This window comes from Fundulus heteroclitus, chromosome 7 (assembly GCF_011125445.2).
Source record: "Fundulus heteroclitus isolate FHET01 chromosome 7, MU-UCD_Fhet_4.1, whole genome shotgun sequence".
NCBI lineage: Eukaryota > Metazoa > Chordata > Actinopteri > Cyprinodontiformes > Fundulidae > Fundulus > Fundulus heteroclitus.
In genome coordinates, this window is record NC_046367.1 from 27,848,753 (window position 1) to 27,870,067 (window position 21,315).

Below are 21,315 nucleotides of genomic sequence, written 5' to 3' on the forward strand. Positions count from 1 at the left end.
CTAAATGTTAGCTTGGACTCCAAGCTGTTTCACTTGCAAACATTTAATTTTGGCTTTATCTTTTTCAGCAGACACTGATAAACTAAACAAAAGAATTAAAATTTTTTTGTATTCCATGTTTTTACCAATAAGTAAATAAGGATTACAAATTTTGAAGAATTTGCAGAGAGACTTTTCTTGTCACGTTTTTTTTTTTTCATATTCTGAGGGCAATTGCTGTACAAGAAGTTACTAGCAACACGTGAATAAGGTTATGTAAGATGTGGAAGGTGTCAGAATATGGGAGTAAAAAAACAACTATTTTTGCTGCTCCTCTGCCGGTGGTTTAAATAACTAGTTTAAAAAGAAAATACAAACTTAATATTAAAATCTGGATCGTCTGTTTTTTGATTACAAACATGGAATCAATTATTATTATTATTATTATTATTATTATTATTATTATTATTATTATTATTATTATTATTATTATTATATTCAAAGTAATGACCCCTTCTTTGGTTTCACAACCACATCAGTAAAACACGCACGGACAGTTGAACACATTTAACTGCTGCTCATGGGGGGGGACTTTCTTTGAATTTGGCTCTCACCGGACAGAACATGCGCAGTGGCGCGGCGTGCTGCCTTCAGTCAGTGGAGCAGCTGTCCAGGGTTTGGAATTCCAACATGGCAGAGGCTGTGGTCAGTCTTCCCCTCACTAACTTGGAATGGTTTCAAATCGCGAGCAGCCACGCTTGATCGCGGCGAGCCCCGCATTCGTCCCTGCGTTCCGAGGATCGATGGTCCCCTAAGCCGTGACGCTGCCCTGTCACCTCACACAGGTGAGTCCCGCTCCGTCTGCCAGGGATGCGAACAAATTACAGAAAGAGAAACTGAGCAGCTCCTTGGAACGCTGAGAGAGAGACGGTGCTGCCGCGCATCTCCGGGCTGCAGCGCTGTCTGTCTGCGGACGCTCTTCCTGCGTGCTTTATATTTTATTATCTCCCGCACCAAATAGCACGCAATCTAAAAAAAAAAAAGGAAGATATATGTTTTTTTGTAGTTAAACCCGACTTTGTTATTCCCGCGGCTCCCTGCGTAGTTTTGACGTCTGGATCCAGGCTCTCTTTTACTAAATAACTTTCCTGCATCGGGAAGTTTTTTTTTTTTTTTTTTTGCATGTCAGCCTGAATAAAAAGCGGCCGCTGGAACTGCAGGCGGGAGGTTAATAGAAAGATGGGCTGTCATTGCGCTCTTAGTGGGACAACTGCTGGCAAGTAATCTATTTTAAACGTAAAGGGAGGAGGGGGGCTTCACGCTGCTTTAGTCTCTTCCTCTTAATGGGCGGCTTGAAGAATGTGTGTTTTATGTCATCTACAGTCCCTCACATGCTTCCTTATTCTCTAGTTTCTACTCAGCGCAAGAAGTGACAGCCATTCCACTCATCGCGTCTCCGTTCACGGGAATTGCTTCCTCTTTTCTTTTTATTCCCTGAAATCATTTGGTTTTGATTTTTTTTTAAAACATTATTCTTAATTATACGGCCTAAATGAGCGCTTAAGGAAAAGAACAACGGAGCCCCTTTTTAAGTTGTGAAATCTGATAGCTGAAGGGGAAAAAAAAGTGGCTGTAATGAGAAGCAACCTTTGGAATTCCACCTCGTGAAAATTCCGATTCTGCTGTTTTTTTCCCCCCTCTCCTTTTGTTTTTAGGCTTGAAGACATGATCACTAGCAGCAGTATTTATGGTAGGCCTATGTTCAATTTGCAATTATATTCATTGTTTTATATATATATATATATATATATTTGTTATTGTTGTTGTTTGTCATATTTTGGGTGGAGAAAATATGTTATTGCAGTATGTTTTTTTTTTTATTGTCTGTTTGTCTGCATGCTTCATCTTGCTAAGCTTCTTTAATGCAGGCTTGATATTTTAATGACCAGATATGACAGAATGCTGTGTTTTTGATTTCGTGCCACTGGCATTATCAGTTTTTTCAAAATTTGAGTTTGCAGAAGCATTTGCCTTCATTTTAATTTTGCTTGCTATTTCATTAAGTGCTGTGCAACTTTTACAGTCATCTTGCATGCATAACACTTGACAAAATAAATGCATTCCTAGTCCCTTGCAAATCTGCATTAAGAAACACATTTTAAATCCCAACTATTTTCATGGTTTTTGGAATAGAGTGCTTTTATCTTACTTTAGAAAAAAAAAACATTTCTTGCCCAACTATCAGATATATACTTTACTCATGTAATGCCACAGCAACAGCTCACAAGCTATCCGAATATTTAAAATGTACACGTACTGTTGTAGTTCCACAGTTAGGTGCATTGTAATTTCATTTAGCTATCATGCACACTAAACTAAAATATGTCATTATGACAATAAAGTCCCATTTGGGTTGATTTTCAAACATCAAATAAGGGATGACTTTTTTCAGTTGTCCTTCCAACACGAGTTGAAACGAAATAAGATCTCCTCGCACATGTCGCTTCAAATGTCAGAAATAGTTCTCATTCTTTGTTCCAGCGGTAATTATTTGTGACAAGTCAGTAAATGGACACAAAGTCGGGTGGTGGGTGTGTGTGTGTGTATGGGGAGGGGGGGTACGTAACAAGTTGTGCGATTCTCTCCCCCTGCAAACGTTCTGTCCTGTGTGAACCTGTCCTCCACCTCCCAGTTACAAACAACTCACTTAATTGTGTTCTTGCAGTTCATTTGCATGTTTTGCTCTGAGAGGAAATTAAACATTACCATCAGTGAGCTGAAGTGTGTTTTCACTCCTCTTCAAAAAAAACAACAAAACGAAAACCCTGCATTCCAGCATTCGTCAGTCGTTGGTTAAAAAAAAAAAAAAAGGACATTACCATCACATTCATTATGTGTAAGTGTTTTGTTGTAATTTGTTTTTTTCTAAAGTGGGTATTAAATCTGTTGCTTGTATTTTGAACGTATCGTCATATTTGTGTTTCTCCATGCATGTGTGATGGGTATCTACTGAATGGGTTTTGATACAAGCTTCTCAGACGTAAACAGCAGACGGGTTCTGTTTGTATTTTGGCTGGATTAAATGAAATGACAACATAAAAGAAAAATAGCAACGCGTGTATTTCAACTTCACATTTTCGCATCAACTCTCAATAAATCTGCTTTTAGCAAAAAAAAAAAAAAATCCCGTTATTAAATTTATCTGCGTGTTAAGAATAATCTGGTATTTCTCATACTTCTCAGCGTTTGACCCCTGATAATTAAGAAGTGCCTGAGCATACATTTCAGAGTTCAATCTCCTGAAGGGCTCCACGCCTGAGCTCCTGCAGAGCGTTAGGCGACTCTTGCAGATCCTTACTTAACCCCAGACACCTCGGATGTGCATAGAAAGAACGCTGGCAGCGATGTTTATTTCTGATAGGATAACATCTGCGATAAAAACTCCCGCTTTTGCTTGACACGAGGGGGGGGGGGGGAAACAGACGCCTTCCCCCGTCCCCCCCTTCCTCCCCTCAATTTCTTCATCAACTTTTTTGCTGTTTGTCTTATTTTTTTTGTAAAGAGTGATAGCTAAAAGTAACAAGGTAAATACATTTTGAATCCTTTTAGTCCAAAATACAAAGGAAAGCTTTGCTGAAAAAAGCGAAGGCACATGCATTTCTGGTGTCGAATTATATAGGCAGATTGCGAGAAAACTATTTAATACTTCAGTAAAACTTGAAACTTTAAAGGTACACTTTTCGTCAAGTTGGAGTCAGCTGATTTGCCTAACAGAAATGTTACAATAATCTTTTGACTACCTGTTATTTCAAGATGCACCAAAGTACACACAGAAAAATATTCAGTGATGTGCATCCTCGATACATCTTGGACGTAATAACTTGATGTGCTCTTACCCAGCATTTTAGCTTCTCTGACTGTTGTGTCTGTAATCTGAAGTGTGCGGCTTCACACGTCCCTAAAAATGAAGGGAAACACGTATACAACAGACCTGACACTTCAACAATGAAAATCAAAAAGGCTAACACTGAAGTCGATGTCTGCAGAAGCTTTGTGAATTGATGAAATGTTCATCTTTACACTCGGATCTATAGGACCGTAACTACAAGAAATCCCTTATAAGCCACTGACTATATTAAATCTGATGAGAGCAGGATTGTCAGCTTTAAGGAAATATGTTAAGCGGTGTCTTTGCTGTTTTTTTTTTATGTATAAAAAGCAAAAGAGTCCCCACAGGAGTAAGACCTCAGCTAAAAAAAAAAAAAAAACTGAAAAAAACTCCAGTCTTTCAACACGTTTCCCCTCCCTCCTCTCTCTTTGTCTATGTCTCTCCTTTTCTTGTTTCCACATCTCTCTCGTTTCCCTCATGGCAGCCTGCAATGTTATCTTTGTGCGTTTTCTCTCTACACTGACAATTCTCGCAGTGATTTAAGTTGGACTGCGTTAGAAGGTGGAGGCAGCTGTCTGTTGCTATACTGAGGGACGTGTTTGCTCTACTGCAAAGATGAAGGACCATGGATCCTTGACATCCTCCCTTTTCCTTCCCCTCCTCCTCTTCCTCCTCCTACCATCTCATTTAGACACAGTGACTGTCTGCTCAGACTTGTTTTTTTCCCCCTCTGAGTGACAGCATATGGCACAGACATTTTTAAAATGCATGTGCCTACATTTGACTGCTTGTAGCTACCAGTCTATGATGTAAATCATTTCTTCTCATAAGCAAAATATACAAATTCATTTAAATTGATTTTACAGGACTAATAACTGTAGGCCGGCTAGTAAAAGACAAAAAATGTCTTCTGCTTGCTCCAAATTAAACTTTATAGAGCTTAAATAAAAAAAAAAAAGAGATCACAGTTAATGTTTCTGAACTTAGCTCCTCTACATGTGTGAAAGCTTTTCCTGCATTGTCTGCTGAATCTCAACACAAGCGCACGTTGTTCTACATAATGAAATACTGATTGGGTGTTCCCCTGAATCAAGCAGCATTTTTAAATACCAGTGGAGATCTTGCCAAAATGTATTCAAACTATGACCGAGGATCTGTCTTATCCTCCCTAATATGGATTTCTGAACTCTTCCTAAAGTAAAAAAATAAATAAAATAGAGCTATGGTGTTGTTTAAAAATTCATATGAACGTTTTTTCTTGTGTTATTTGATGGGTTGAAAACACTGCATTTTTTTGTAAAGTCACCATTTGCAATTTTCTGCATATAAAAGCCAGAAATTTTAAATTGTTTTATTTGAAATTTGGAAATAAATATCATCAGTAGTTTGTAGGAAGCTACTGATGATACAAATAAAATCTCAAACGGATACCTACAAATAATAAAATAGGGGAAACTAGATATTTTGAATAGATCTCTTCATTTTTTTATAGAGCTGTGTGCTAATGTATAATATTAGAGAAGAGAGTTTTGTGAGGAATTCTCATGACTAAGTGTGGAAAGGTATAACGGTGTTAACACAAACATAATACAATCAGGATTACATACTGTAATTCCATTTATTAAAAAAAGAAAACTTCCCTACTACTATAAAAAATAATATATTGACTTTTAGTTTTAATATTGTTGTCTGTACCCTGTTTGGATCTTTTCAATTAGACTTAAACTGAAATTTAGAAATAGCGTCTTCTAATTTTATTAATTTGTAAATACACTTTTTAAGCAATGACACAAATATGACAATATTAGCTGGTTCATTAGTTGGGCTATCTGTTCAGGTAGTCACCCTTTAAGTCAGCAGCTTAACACGATACTCCTTGTGGCTAACTAACTGTGGGTTTAAGACAGTTTGCAATAAGAGCTTTTCTCCCAGCTGACCAGCAGTGCACAGCAGCAGGTGATTTAGGGACAGCCATCTGAGAATGCAGCAACATCTCACTGCCGAACGTGAGAGCAGCAGCTGTAAAACAGTTGTTCCAGTTAATTTTCTAAAACTATCATTAGAAACTTATATTATGCTAGCAATACATGAAAAACAGCCCTCTTATTGTGTATTCCCTAGAGAAAGTAGATGCTAAACAGCAAAATGTGTATTTTATAAATGAGGGAAAAGCATAAGTGGCTTCTTCTTTTTTTTTACCAGTTGACCTGAAGTGCACGACAAAGAGTGTGGGAGGGGCAGTGTTAGTAAATAAGTAAAGTTTATTTGCGAAGCCTACACCGCAGAGAAAACCATCACAAAGCACTGTACAGAAAACCAATTATATACCTGTTAAGATTAAATGTCGATTAAAAGAAGATAGAATAAAATAATAAACCACACAACGAAAATAAACAATCAACAAAAAGCATGGTTAAACAGGGAAGTTTTTAACTGCAATTTAAAAGAGTCAACAGAGTCAACTAAATATAGCTGTAGAGGTGGACTGTTCCACAGGCTTGCTGCTGCAGACTTTAAGACTTGGTCCCCCTTGGTTTTAAGTCTTGTACGCGGAACAACCTGAAGCTCCAAAGCCTCTGAACGAAGACAGCGAGCAGCAGTATATTTTGTGAGAAGATCAGATAAGTTATCTGGGGCCTGACTGTTTAACTCTTTGATAGTGTGAGAATTTTTAAACAAGTCCTAAATTCTATTTGTAGTCATTGTAAGGAAAATAAAATGGAGGTCATATGAGCGTTTTTGCTGGAATGTGTAAGTAGTCTGGCCTCAGCATTTTGTATGGCTTGCAGGCATGAGAGGGATGGTTTATCCAAACCAGTAAAAAGGGCATTGCAACAATAGAAACGCAATGACATAAATGCATGTATTATTTTTTCCAGTTCGGCTGAAGAGACCATGTGTCGCAGTTCAGAAATGCTCTTCAAATGAAAGAAGCAGGAATGAGACAGAGCCTTTACATGTGTGTCAAAGCCCAGGGAACAATCGAATAGTAACCCAAGATCTTGAATTCTGGACTTAGGAGTTGAAATTGAAGAAACAAGAACTTGGGCGATTTTTCTATGTAGTTCCGGAGGAGCTCTAATCATGGTCTCAGTCTTTTTGACGTTTGAAACAAGGTAATTGCTTGTTAGAGAAAGCGATTCTCTAATCTTAGATAAACAGTGGACTAGTGTGGACAGCCTGTCCAGCTGATGTAGCTTAAAAGACACATGTTCCTTATCACTTTTATGCAGATGATATTCAACTATGTCATTAAAAGGTTGACTGATGTGATGTGCGATTCTGGTCACCCTGGCACTTGTTCTGGCTTCTCATTAAAAGGACTTGGTACATATTATCAGTTTTACATTTTTAAAACATTTCGTGTGTAATGATACCAGAAACCTTCCCATGCTCAGTATGTAGTAACATTTTAATTTAAATGTTTTCTTTTGTTTAATAGAAATGAATCCACACATGCTATCCTACATTTCGTTGATTAAAAACATAGCATCCTTAAAGTGTTCAGGGTTTGCTTTACCTGATTAAGCAAACTTGTGCTATATGGGCTGGGCTGCTTTATTCAGGCCATTGGTTGGTATATTATTTACTCAAAGTGCTGCTTTTGTTGCCTTAAACTCCTTGTTCTTCCCCTTTCCAACACGTTGAAATAGGGGCTTTGTTTCATCTCCCTCACATGAGGTGTCTCTGCACTCATAAGAAGACGAGGCAGCTCAGAGCCTGTTGGGGATTGGCTAGAATAGACAATCCCCAGGTGTACCAAACTAGGTTTAGCGCTAAGGCTTTTAATCTGGACTTGTAGGAGATTCATGTGCATTCATAGATTTGCCTCTGTAATTATCATACCCCCTGTGGCTGCCAAAGAGACGTTTGCCTAAATCACTGATGTCCTCATTACACTGTTTACATTTTAATTAGTGATGCAAAGTTCTAGTTTTTTTTTTTCTTGTCAAGTGACCAAAAGAAATGGGGATTTTTAAGTCTTTATTTAACTTAAGACCACTATTCAGATGTTTATGCTCTGTATAATTAAAACTGATGATTCTAGACATTTTATAATTTGCAAAACCAGCCCTTTTTTCATCCTTTTTAAACAGTTTTATGATCCAATGCTTGCGATTTCTAGCAGAGTGCGTCATTCCAATGTTGTTGCATGCGTATGGTCTGAATGTAGGAGCTTTCCACAGCCCCAGATGACAGCATGAGCATGTTATTTGCCTGTGCTAAATGAGTACACGTCCAAATCTGCTCCCCCACCTATGATTTGCTTCTTTAAACAGATACAGGCTGTCCCTCTCTGGCTGAGGACCCAACATATTTAGAGTGTATGATTAACAAAATCTACAATTTAGTGACTTTTGAAAATAGCTCCTACGTTTGGCTGTCATTGTCTGCCTGAGTACTGTTGCTTATCACTGAATAACCTTGGTGAGGGGAGGCCACTGTTCCTGTCCTTCTTTCAAGGTGTTTCTCTCTGGGTTTTTTTTTTTGTTTGTTTTGTTTTTTTGTAAAAACTGTTTGGGAGATTAAATAAAAAGCAGCCCGCCTTTCACTGGACGATTACATATGAATATATTTATTTTCTGAATCGGTTATTGTAGAGAAATTAACAGACATGATATCATAGTTTGATGATATCATAGTATTTACACAGAACCTTAAAGCCATAATTTATTACCTAAACTGACAACTTTAATTTGCTTAGGTTTAAACAAAAAGCTATAATATTCCTCTGTGCTACAAAAATCCAACTTAATGATTATTACAGTTAAATTAATCTTATCTGAGAATTTTTGTTCGTCTTGTGATTTTTATACATACATATATGTAGACTTTGGAGAAATATGGGATCATCAAACTCCAAATTTAGTCATAGCTTGCCTACTGTATTTTTAAAACAGCATTAGTTTAATGAGGCTAATGAGGGGTGTCTTTTTTTTTTTAACTCTGCATGACACCAAATAGTACCAAAAGGCTGAATTGGTCTGCTTTGCAAGTGAGTAGAAAATATGGGAGCCTTTTTAGCCAGCTGACCACCAGCGTGCAACGACAGGTCAGGGGGTGATGGTGGTGATGGTGTTGGGTGGGGGGCGTGGGGGTGGCTGCGCTTTGTTCTGGAGAATGTTGAATTTCAAATGTAGAACGGTATGATGGAAAGTTAGCTTTATGTGGACTGTTTTGGACATAACTGTCCTCTTTTGTAGATTTAAATTCATCTTCAACAAAAAAACCTTAAATTATGAAGACACTTGACTGATCTGTCTCTGACTTCTTCAAAATTTAGACAGGAACTACAACTCACTTTGACTATACTGTTTTCAAATAAAATCGGATTACTTTATAGTTCTCGTGACAGGTTAACTATACTTTTATAATTCATGTATTAAAATACATGCTTGGGTTTACTTCGACATCGACATTCAAGAGCATGCGTGTGAATATAAAAGCTCATCTCTTCTCTTTCTCTTCCTCCCATTTGTAAGCCCCCCCCCTTCCCCGCCGCTAATTGTCTTAAATATCAATTTGAGACAATTAGCTGAAGCGATGATCAGATGAGATGTGAGCGATCAGTGCTTTTCTCAAAGTTCTTAGTGATTCATTCATTCTCGGTGGTGCTGGGTGGCTGACAGGTTGGCCCCATGCCAGGCGCGAGCAGAGGGAGCCTCGAGTGCCAGCGACGAGAGAGGACGGGTTGGGGTTTGCCTGATGGTGTAGAGAGGAGGGGGACGAGGATGTCTGGAGGGAAGCAGGGATAGAGGGGTGTGTGTATTTGTGTGTGTGTGTGTTTGTGTGTGCCGTCATGGAGGTTTAAGGTGTCAGGCCTTGGCGAGGCAGCTGGTGTGTACAGTGGCATGGTGACATGACTACACCAGTCTGTGCTGAAGAAAGGCAGGGCGCTGGGTCATTTAGGGAAAGAAAGGCAAAGTGTTTGTTCTTTGCTTTTTTTTTGCTAGATTAATCCCCACACACGAAGAAGTTTCAGAAATCAAGATGCACCAGGCAGAAATGTGTTGCCCGTTTCTGATTTACGTTGTTTTTAAAACTTTGACATGCAATTACCAATTTAAGCCAATTCCGATTTCTCTTGAAGAGCCAGAAGAAGATATAAGTGTAGCAACATATTCTAGCCTTCATGGTGCGATCGAACATTTATGGCGACATCATGTCACTATGTAAGGTAGAGGTCGCAATATAACTGCATTTTATATTACTGACCAGCCGGCGTTAGTCCAAATCAGTTTGGTAACTTGTAACTTTTTCAGGTGATTTAATTCCATTTCACACAGAAACTCCAAGCGAACCGAAACCCGTCACGACAAACCACTTGAAAATGTTCAGTCTGCTTATTGGTCAAGTTCGTCCAGGATAGGAGAACCAAATGTAAATACAGGAAGCAGATTCTGTGTTCTGAACTAGTAGAAAGCACTGATAATTAAATTATATCATTAGTGTGTTTCTCTGTACTATTTTATGCAATATTATCTGAGAAGAATACTGAATGATTTTTAGAAGATGTCTTGAAAGTTGCATGAAGGCCGCTACATACTCCACGAGAACAAATATTGTTTTTCTCGTAGTCGAGGTGGGAAGAACACGAAAAAGTTAATTTGGGCTCTGTCTATACATAGTGCATGAGACGCGCAGCTGCAGAAGTCCGCCCCTGTCAGACCTGGCGGGCAGACTGGGGAGGGGGGCACAGAGAGCCGAGCACGCGGAGATCTCTAAGTTGAGAAGCAGACACACAATATCTCACGGTGTGCTCTGACGCTATTTGTAAAGACTGCAAACATCTGGGACATGCGGTGCTACGAGGGCGCGACTGCCCCGCTTGGATAATTTATAGAGTAAATGACGCAAGTGAGCAGAATTGCCATGTTCGACCGCTTATATTACCAAAGTTGAACTGCAGGACAGCGCGACTGCAGTTCCACAGATTTGTGAGACATTTTCCCTTCTCCAACATCCAGTCACAGTACAGTGGACAGACACCCCTTAAGAAGAACATGCAGGGAGACGCTCAAAGACAGGGCTGTAGAACAAAATGACCGCAGTCTTGTTTCTCGTTGAGTATTTAGCAGCCTTGTGTCCCACAATGCAACGCCAACCTGACTACAGGGAGGCATTTGCAAGCGAGCTTACAGCATATACCTGGTAGCGCAAGGCAAGTTTATTTATGTAGCACTTTCAGAAACAAGATGATTCAAAGTGCTGTCCACGTACAAAACAAACATTATCAATGAGCAGAACATAAGATAAAACATTACAGAGGAAAAAAAACTGTTGGATCGAGATTGGATCACATTTATACTATAGGGTTAATTTGGACTCATTTTGATACCAACTTCCCCCAACGGACTTGGTATGATTGTTTTGGTTCCCACCCAGTGCGATTGCTCTGTTCACATTTACACAAACAAACCACACTAAATGAACTACACTTTGTTTTAAATGGACTAAACACCTTACATGTCCAAACAGCCGAAAATTACCAAAGGTCTGCCAGCATCTCCAAATCTAAAAACGAAAGGAATAGAACAACTGCACTTTTGTCCGTTCTGTCTTTCTGTTGTCTGCTTAAAATTTTGCTTTCTCTTGCAGCCAGAAAAAAAGCCACAGGCATGTTTGAGTATAATAGCAAACACAGTTTCTTTTTAGATAGCTTCTTGCACTTACTTATGCTTTAACACACCACTGGTACTGAAAATAGTTAATACTGAAACATCTTCCTTTAGTAACATTTAAAGTGAAGACTGTTGTTTCTGTTATTTGACAGTGCTTAGATTGATCAGTTGTGTTGACCAATGGGACAATGACTGGATTTCCCTGGTTAATACGGTTACATCTCTATTCATATACAGTAGTTTTTGAGTGTGTTGGAATCATTTCTGAATGTTTTTATTTGATAATCCCTCTTTGGGCCCCACCTCATTTTTAATTTATTTAAATCAGGAAAGGAAAATGGGGCAAAAAATAAACACCTAATGCTTCACAGTCATCACTGGGCTTTATGAGGGTCGACACTTCTTTTGTGTTCTTTATCAGGAAATCACCTCAGGGAGTCATGTTGACTTGTCATAGCTGTTGTAAGGATCTGGAAAGCCGGGATGGAAATACCAAACGGCAGTTTTTGCTGAGAAGAGCCAAAAATAGCTTAAACTCCCGCTTTCATGGAGGAAATAAATCCATTTGTCCTGTTGACCGGTCCTGCATGTTGTGTTCGGCAGTATGTATCGTTCAATCTGCAGAGTAAGAGCTGTGCAGTGCGTCCAGGTCAGTTAGGCCACAGATTCTTTTTTTCCACCCACCGTGACAAATCACCATTTAGTTGTTTTTATTTATTTATTATTCCTATTGTTGTTCTTACTTAGAGTAAAATGCATTAATGCTAAATAATTCTTGGCACTGTTAGCTTTGCACATGCTTTAAACCAGCAGTTCTATAAAGTGCCGAATAATAGTAGACTCATTTACTTGGAGCGTGATATTCTGCAGCCCAAACCCTGACTGCATCGCCTCTCCCACATCTTTAAATGGATCCCTTGAGTCTTCAGCTCTGTTGTTTCCATTATTCATTTCAAAACTTCCACGTAGCACAAAGAGGCTAGAGGGTTGAAAAATAATTTTGCGTCTGAAAAAAAAAAAAAATTGATGTAAAGCAAAGTCACTGCTTTATGCAAAGTGTGCTGCGCCTTGGGAGAATGTGAACTGTTGCGCTGCAGGAAGAGGGAGCGTCGCTTGGAAAAAGGGATGGACTGTGTGCATGTGTGTCTGCACGCTGCTGTCAGTCTGTCAGTTAGGTCTAATGCGGCTCCCCAAAGGTACCTGGGGGAGACCCATCCAGCACCCAGTAAGCCCTCGCTGGCGGGCGAGTGGTGACAACGGGTTCCCACTGAGAGGGGAAGTGTCATAGTATGTATGTAAACTAGTGACAGATGACTGGAGACATGTGGCCTGTAGACACAGGGCCTGAAAGTAAAACAGTTTTTCCTCTTCTGCTTTCTTTTCCGTCTTCCCACTTGAGACTTCATCGAGTGGGCATCTGGCTCCGACAACGGCGCAGTGTGCAGTGACAAGTCAAAGACGTGAATAAGAAAAAGGATGCAAATCATTTGGCATCAAAAGACATATGCTATGCGCAACGGGTTTTGCTCGCCTTTGGAAGACTGCATAATAAGGAGTGAGGAGTTTTTAGTGTGCGGCGCTTCAGGCAGCTTTTCTAGGCCACAGGTCATGTAGGTCAGTGTTACACTCCCTGCAGCCTCACTTCAACCCTCGGTCTGGAAATAGAACATGCAACGTCACCCAGCCAGGAGGGAGGTAGATTCCAGACCTCAGTGGCCACAGACTACACATGTGGAATCTGCTCGTGTAGTTGACCCCGAGTGTTTGAAACTCAGAGTGCTCCCAGTAGGATATTGTTTCTTCATGCATACCCAAATGAACAAGGCTGCATGAATTGCCTTGTACAAAGTAGACCAGTATCCTTTCGTTTCGCTGTTTGGCTGTTCACAATTCATCAAGAGAGCTTGCACTACCCAGAGGCAGATTTATTCAACAGTTTATTTAACGGTAAGCACCTAACTCGTAACAAAGGCAAGAACCTAACAAATAGACAGAGGAGTGAATGTTTTTTTTTTTTTTTGTGCTGTATTTCTGCCAATAGGCCGTTTGCCCACTTTCTTTTATAAGAATTCAGAGTATCACAGGGAAAGCTGCCAAATGCAAGACAGACATGCAGGCTGTAGTGAGGAAAACATTTGAGCCGTGCAATGAGACAACATGAAGCATTAGGAGTGTGACTATGCATGTTGTTCATGAGATGATACATGAATTTTGCAGAAAACAAAATATCTTCCATTTTTCTTTCTTGCGGAGTAAATCCAAAACTGAGCTATAAAGAAGAATTTTTCCTCATAGGGATTTTTTTTTTTTAATTCAACTTTTGTTGTACAATATGGCATATCAGAAATTACCTATACCCTTTTCAATAATCAGTGGAGAAATCTTTATCGGCATTGAAACAATCAAAACCTCCTTATAATTGCTGACCGGGTTTTTGCATGTTTCAATTTTGCTGGTTTATTTCTGTTGATTTATTTTACTGATTTATTGCTGTTGATGAGCTCCAAGTCTCAGCGATTGAAAGGCCTTCTTTCCATCACCCTAATCTTTAGCTCCCACAGATTCTCTATTAGATTAAATTTGGCACTGTGGCAGGGCCCCTCCAAAAATGTTCCTTACAGTCAGAAAAAGACAAATTGGTCAAATAAAATGTCTGCCAGAGGTATTAGTATTATTGGGCTAAATCGTCTTTAATTCTAAGGTTTTGATGCCAAAAAATATACAAAATGCTTTACTGTAAAACACTTTACTGTAGCTCCCAAGCTCCCAATAATGACTAACTGTTAGCCGGTAGTAGTATCCCCACAGTGCTCAGAACTTATTCACACCATATGGTCTAAGTTACTGTTTTTTTGTCAGCCAAATACATAATGGGGTGCCAAACAATGTTCTGTCTTTTTTGTAATCAAGTGTAATGTGTTAGCTCACCAATGTCGTTATTAGCAGACTCTGTCAACAAAGTAGTGCCACTTAGCACAACTACATCCCTTTGTACCCTAAAATAAGTGCCTCAAATATAGATGCATCAGATATCCGGCTTAAAGCTTTCACCTTCACATCTAATAATGATAGTTTAAACTTACTTCACTAAAAGGAAGTCACATTCAACTAGGACCCTATCTATCAAGACTAAGACAGACTTTAGCATTCAATGTTGTTGTTTTTTTTTTTTTTTTTTTTTTTGCTTGCTAAGGAAGAGTGTTGTGACAGTAGAATTTTTCTAACATAATCATATTAAGTTTTGCCTTTTAATTTTGGTTAAGGTTAATTGACAGTTATACTCAAATAAAAGAAGTTGTTCAACAACAAATTAGACATTCAGGACACAGAAAACATATTATATAGAAAAGCATGCTGTTTTCCCTATTTATTTCGTCATGTTGATCAGTAGTGATGCTAAACCTTACACCTTAAAGTACATCAAGGTATGCATTGTATGCATGGACAAATCAACTGAAATTGCCGGATTTTTATGCTTGCTTGGCTCTTGACCTATGATCAGACCTTTTCCGGACCAGCCCACACATCGGATCTAACACTAATTATGTTGATCTTTGATCAGGTCCTTTTTTCTGATGCTAAACATTAATATAAGATGCTACAGACTGTTTGAAAATCATTTTCTTTGTTTTCAGATAAAGCTGTGTCTCTTCAGAACCGTGTTAACACCAACTGCTCTCTCACACACACTGTGTGACATCTCCTCTGGGCCCAGTAACAATAATTAATGATCGTTTGCATAAAGGCGATAGAAGGCTTGCTTTTAGTTGCAATCAGTGAGTGAATGAATTATTTTATAGTCCAAAACAAAGTAGATCAGAGATGTTTTCTCCTCTTGAATATTCAGACAAAACTGTTAGCATTTCCCTCAATGGATCCTGTGGGAAATGTAATGTCTTGTTATCATTTTTATGTATTTCAGGTGTACAAAAAAGTTATTGAGCTGTATTGTATTTTATGAATTGGTAAAATAAGGTCTTATTTTTACAATAAAGGTGGACTTTATTGTAACTTTATTGTAATTATAGATTTCTTACTGATGCAGTAAGAGAGGCAGCTATGGAACTCCAGACAGTTTGTTTTATATAAAATGTTGTTTCCAGGACAGTTAAAAAAATTTTTATTCAGTATTCTTAAACAGAAATCTGAATCTGCTGAAGTCTGCTGAAATCAGCATCAGCAGAACAGAGCTTCTCAAAATTGGTTTCTGGGAAATTGGGCGCAGGAGCTCTGATCGGTTCATCACTGGTAACATGTGAACCATTGACAAAACCCAAATACAGAGTACACAATTATGTGCACATTTCAGCACTCTGAAAACTAAAATATTAGACTAATTATGGCAGAATTTGAGTGTGTGTGTCTTCTCGTTCTTACACGACTGGAAGCTTTTCAGGAAGAATTCGTAAGAGTGTTTACCATAACAGGACGATCACCAGAGGGAATTAAGATCTTTCCTAGAAGCGGCTACTTGATAGAGATCTGTATGTCGAAGCGACGGCTCAGCTTTCTATCCAGGGAAGTAAAATCAATCAGCACTGATGAGTTCATGCTCCAACAAATACATGCGTGCCAAACTGTTTATTGTGACTTCCAATAGTGCTATTGTGCTATTCTTTAGTACACGTGGTGCAAGGAGCCAATTTGCATTTAAGCAATGGGTGACCCTTGGTTGGGTATATTGATGACTGGGATTTGTTTCTTAATAGAATTGTGTCTAATTAATTAGCTTTTAATTGGTTGAATTCTGAACATGCAAATGTAGCACATTGTGGAACTGCCATGTTTTTTAAGCCACATAAAGAACTGCACAATAATGAAAAGGAGGAAATATTGTTCTTTTGCTTGTAATTTATTTTTGTGCGAGTCTTCAAGTCTTACCTGAGACATGGATGGATAGCACAAAGAGATTCTGTGTTGAACAAAGAAAACAGAGACATATTTGAAATGTCCTCCTCTTGATTTCTGTTAATTATCTCATTTATTTTTCACAATTGCTTTGTGACACAAATTGACCCTTTTTCTTTCCTTCATTTCATAATCTATTAAGGAATGCTGTGGAATAATTTTCTTTGCACAACTCTCATTTATGCCAAAGCTCCGAACTCTCTGAAGACGTCTCTTATCCTGCTGCCTCACAGTGGTTTACAGTTTTTATTCTCCTCTCAGTATAAATAATAACTCGAGTACCATTTTTTCCCCGGCTATACCGTACTTATGAATACATTTTGCAATAGACAAAGTTTGAATATTAATTGCTGCATAGAAATTATTTAAATTTTTTTACAGTTCTTTAAAATTTCTAGGAATGCAAGGCTAAATTATCGAGACGGTTTTTGTTGTTGTTTTATTTTCATACTGCAAACTGCATATTAGTAAATGGTGGTTAATGATCCTGCAGGTATATGATGGACTTCAGCTATGCTGATGAGCCGTAGCAATATATTTTTTGCTAATAAGCTATACTTGATATGATGCAATGAGCTGTCTCTTCTGTGTTTAAAAGATTGTAGTGGTCACTAGGAGCAATAATAATGGTAAAGCTACAGATCAGTATTAATCTATGGGTATCATTCAGTGAAAGGCAGTTTCTATCAACTAAAACATTTGCTTTTCAGTTTGTTGGTTTATGTATTTTTTAACTCATCCATTTCCTAATAGAATAGTAGCATAACATGAATAGATAGCCCGAACTCTTGATCTGTGCAGAATTCATTGTCAAAGTTTTCATCCTACTTGGATCTTCGTCAGATCACCTTTATCGACTAGATCTACAAAGATGCATCTTCCTTTTTATTATTTAACCGAACAAAACGCATGATCGTAAAAATATACAACAAGACCAGAAGTGCGGTTCCCCTGAATGCACAACAGAGTGTACACTACAAACAATAGAAAAAAATCTGAAATGAAATGACTTGAATAAATCAGATCACAGATTAGAAATATTTGGTGAGATTTAAAAAAGGAAATCTTTTTATTTAACTTTTTTTTATCATTTACAGATATTTATAAAAAGATATTTAAATTGGTTTCAAGTTAAACAAATGTACTCCAAAAATCACTGCATATATTTTTTTAAACAAAAAAACTGACTTGTCATATTCTTCAATGGAAAGGGTCTACAGTGTAAAAAAAAAAAAATCAAACAATTGTTGCTTTTCTTTGAAGTAACAATTTGCTCATATTCCCCACTCTTCCTATGGTTCAGACATGTTCGACGTCAATGTTTCTCAGTGAGGAAGCTGGATGAGTTGCGCTGACAGAATAATGCAGCTCCTGAGTTCAAACGCAGCCTCTGTGTTCTGCTCTCCTAGTTTTAAATGTCTTTGGGTTTTTCTAACATATGCTAAACCACTGGAAGCACAATGGCACAGCTGTTCACACTTCTGCCTTGCAGCAGGAAGGTCCTGGATCTGAATCCCAGCTTTAGGTCTTTCTGTGTGGAGTCCAGTAACCACGTCCATAGTTTCCTGGTGGAGAATTTTAAAAAGTAGGATTTTTAATCGGAAACAGGTCAGATTGAATAAGCATTTGTTGTAGAACATATACCACTGATTACTATACAAAGATCAATAATTGCTCTTATATTTTTAGAAGTACTTGTTTTTGCTGATATTGTTTTTGACACAAAAAAATATTATTCCCCGCATCAAACTAATTCATCAGGTTAATTTTACTTTTTGTAATAGAACATCTTAGAATATATATAAAAAAGAAGCAAGTAATTGCTTATGGTCTATTGTCATTCCCTTCCACCTTAAAGTTGGTTCAGTCTGACTCCTCTTGTTCGCCACTGTCTGCTTTGGAAAGTCTGTGTATCTTTGTTCAGGAAGTATTTAGCCATGCAGGTAAAACTTAAAGTATGTGAGTCTGAATCAGCTTTTTAAATTGTTGCTACAGTGATGCATCTGCCTCAGTGACCTCAAATCAGAGGTCAACACTTTGCACAAAATTATGTTACTCAAGTGGAATAATATCGCTTTGAGCTCACCATCCTGCACGGGTGACAGTGCTGTGTGTTTCTAGTTCTGAGGACATGCAAACACATTAATATTAAGGTACATAAGACACTGATTTAGTCTGTTTCTGTTGCAAAAATGCTTCCATGGTTAAACAGCTGTGGAAAAGTGCTTACAACACTACCAGAAGAGAGCAGCAAGGAGTACAGTACTGACATTTTACGCTACCTTTAGCATTTTGTATTAGCGAATAACGAGGGGATAAGCATTGCTGTAATACATTCACCCTTTCTGGTATCTACTAGAGTCTGCTCAGGGACAAGTGGTTTTCCCTTTTTTTTCCCCAATTTAATGAAATGTCCCCAAATGATATACTATGACAAAAAGTCATGTACAAAATGATCCAAACAGCTAAAGAACAAGATAACAAAGTCACAAAATGACCAGCTGTTGTAACACTGTAAATCAATAGCCAGCCCATCTCTATAGAAAATCCACTTTCCTTTTTAATGGTTATTTAACAAAAAAAAAAAAAAAACTAACTCTGGGTTCACTTTTCAACGTCTCATTGATACTGAAAATAGCTAACTTTAATTAAGCGTTGTCAGCATATGGATCTTGTAACACTCGCTTGTTTCATGTTTTACGTATATTTTAATGTCGTTGGGAAATGTTTGTTGTGCTGACAATTTTTAAGCTCCCTATATTAGCATTGAATGACTAAAGTTTTTTTTTTTAATTCATGAATCACCATCTCTTTCTTTTTCTACATGTGAAGTGCTTGAAAACACTGGACTGAGTCAGTTGGGAAACAGAATTAGTGTTCAGTTTTTGTCTCTGTCAAACTGGAGCTCTCTGTGCTCAGTCTCTTTCCATTCCTGTTTGGCTCGTGCACTGGTGTCTGGCAGCCTGGTGCCAAAGAGATGTACTGTAGAAGTGGCTGAGGAGTAAACAGATATCTACTATCAGGCTTGCACAAACACCATCTCATGTCAGAGGTACAAACATTGGAAATTTGTATTTGTTTATATATATATATATATATATATATATATATATATATATATATATATATATATATATATATATATATATATATATATATATATATATATATATATATATATATATATGCATCTTCTTAATCCAGTTTAAAATATCAATATAGCTCAGAAAAGAGAATTGCAACAGAGATACTTTTTTATTGCAGCTACAGCCACTGTCTTTATTAATAATTACTATGTACACATTTTAGGTGTACATAACATCTTTCCATGTAAGGTAATTTTGTGCTTTGTTGTAACAAACATAATTAAAATAGCACCTTTTTTATTGCATTTTTGCTTTTCATTTATGTCTGTTCAAATTTATTAGATAAAGCTTGAAATTTCAAGTACCCTGGCACAAATAATGGTAGCCTCTGTGGTCAAAACACGATCAGCAAGATACTCTTTAACATAAAAAGATAACCAACATCAAAAACAAAAGAACAAACATCTGAATGCATGTCTGTCTGTTCACATAACATCTAAAACAGAGCAAGAAAAGTTAACTCAAAATAAGCATCGCCTTGTTAAGCAGTTAAACATGATTTTTTTTAAATCTCTTAAATATCACTTTAGCGCACATTAGGTATTCCATTCCCAGATGTCCAAAGCAGGCTTTCCCCATTTAAATAAATAAATCTAGATTTGATCCAAATCCAAATCTCTAAAAAGTGGAAATGCTTTTTTTTTCTTAGTTCCTTGGACTCGCCATGCCAGCTTAGCCATTTGAGGGCATTGTTTGCCAGTGGGCGAACCAATCTCCTCGACAGCTCTTTCCTTGTAAAATTTCCCCTTTATGGCTTCACTACTTCACTTCAGTAACTTTATTACAGTATAGCTGAGAGATTTCTATTTCATATTGACCTAAGATTGCTTCAGTTGTCTCATTTCACCTTTTGTCTGGCCTGTGTTGGAAAAGTGACCTTCTTTGAGACTTTGCAGTTGAAACTGCAGAAGGCTTCACAATGTCTCTGACATTGGCTGCAGACAAGCAACCTATTGCTGCTCGCTTGGGTTTTTTCAATTAGAGTTAAGTTTGAGCTGGTATACACTGTGTATGGGAGGCAGTTATTAAAATAACAAATAACCATGATGGTATATTATGCAAAAAAAAAAGTACTATCATCTATTGAAAGTACTGTGTGATTTAGCATGAAATTAATTTAAGACACTTCAAATCTGAAATCCATTATCACTCAATATATCACCTCGTAGGTCCTTGTATTTGACCAGTTCCCGACATGAATATATCAATTGTATGTTTTTAAATGCTCTCCTAGTTATTTATGGATGGGCATAGACAACATTTCCTGAATACATTGACTTTTATCATCTTCACAAGTATTAATATGAGGAATAAACTTCTTAAAGTGTAAATGACACAATTACTTATTTTTTTTTCATTTCCAATAATGACTTATTTTAGACTCACCAGAAGCCAGACATTTAAACAGTAACTTTACAATGTACCCACATCAAGCCCATTTCTTTAATATTAATGCATGCATTAAAACAAATAAACGAAAAAACTGTTTTAATACAAAAATGTTAAACTAAATGTGTAACATAATTGAATGGATTGTATTTAAATTAGAATAGCAATACCTACTGCTGTGAAAATAATCTCATGTGTCGACTATTACAGCTACAGTAATTCCTTTCTGATATTAAGCAAAGTAATTTTGTGTGACCCTTCTTTCAACCAGCTGGGGAAGGGGGATGCTGCAACAGTCTATTTTCCTCACAGCTAGATAGAACTGTGGTCACTCCAGTACTTTTCCTGGAGAAGGGATTTCGACCATAGCAATGTTACAATG

General features: G+C 37.6%; 1 protein-coding gene across 3 annotated transcripts in view; it reads left to right on the forward strand.

Moving 5' to 3' along the window:
• The first annotated feature begins 601 nt into the window (after positions 1–601).
• The window catches only part of fign (fidgetin), a 37,157-nt gene continuing 16,443 nt past the window's right edge, over positions 602–21,315 (forward strand). Inside the window, exons 1-2 of one of the 3 annotated variants that reach the window (XM_021322330.2) lie at positions 736–824; positions 1,695–1,729. In XM_021322330.2, the coding sequence (XP_021178005.2) occupies positions 1,705–1,729 (25 nt within the window). In that variant the 5' untranslated portion in view covers positions 736–824; positions 1,695–1,704. Of the gene's footprint in view, positions 825–1,694; positions 1,730–6,748; positions 6,828–21,315 lie in introns of those variants that run through there. The other 2 variants (XM_012874021.3, XM_021322331.2) reach the window with 2 other exon arrangements.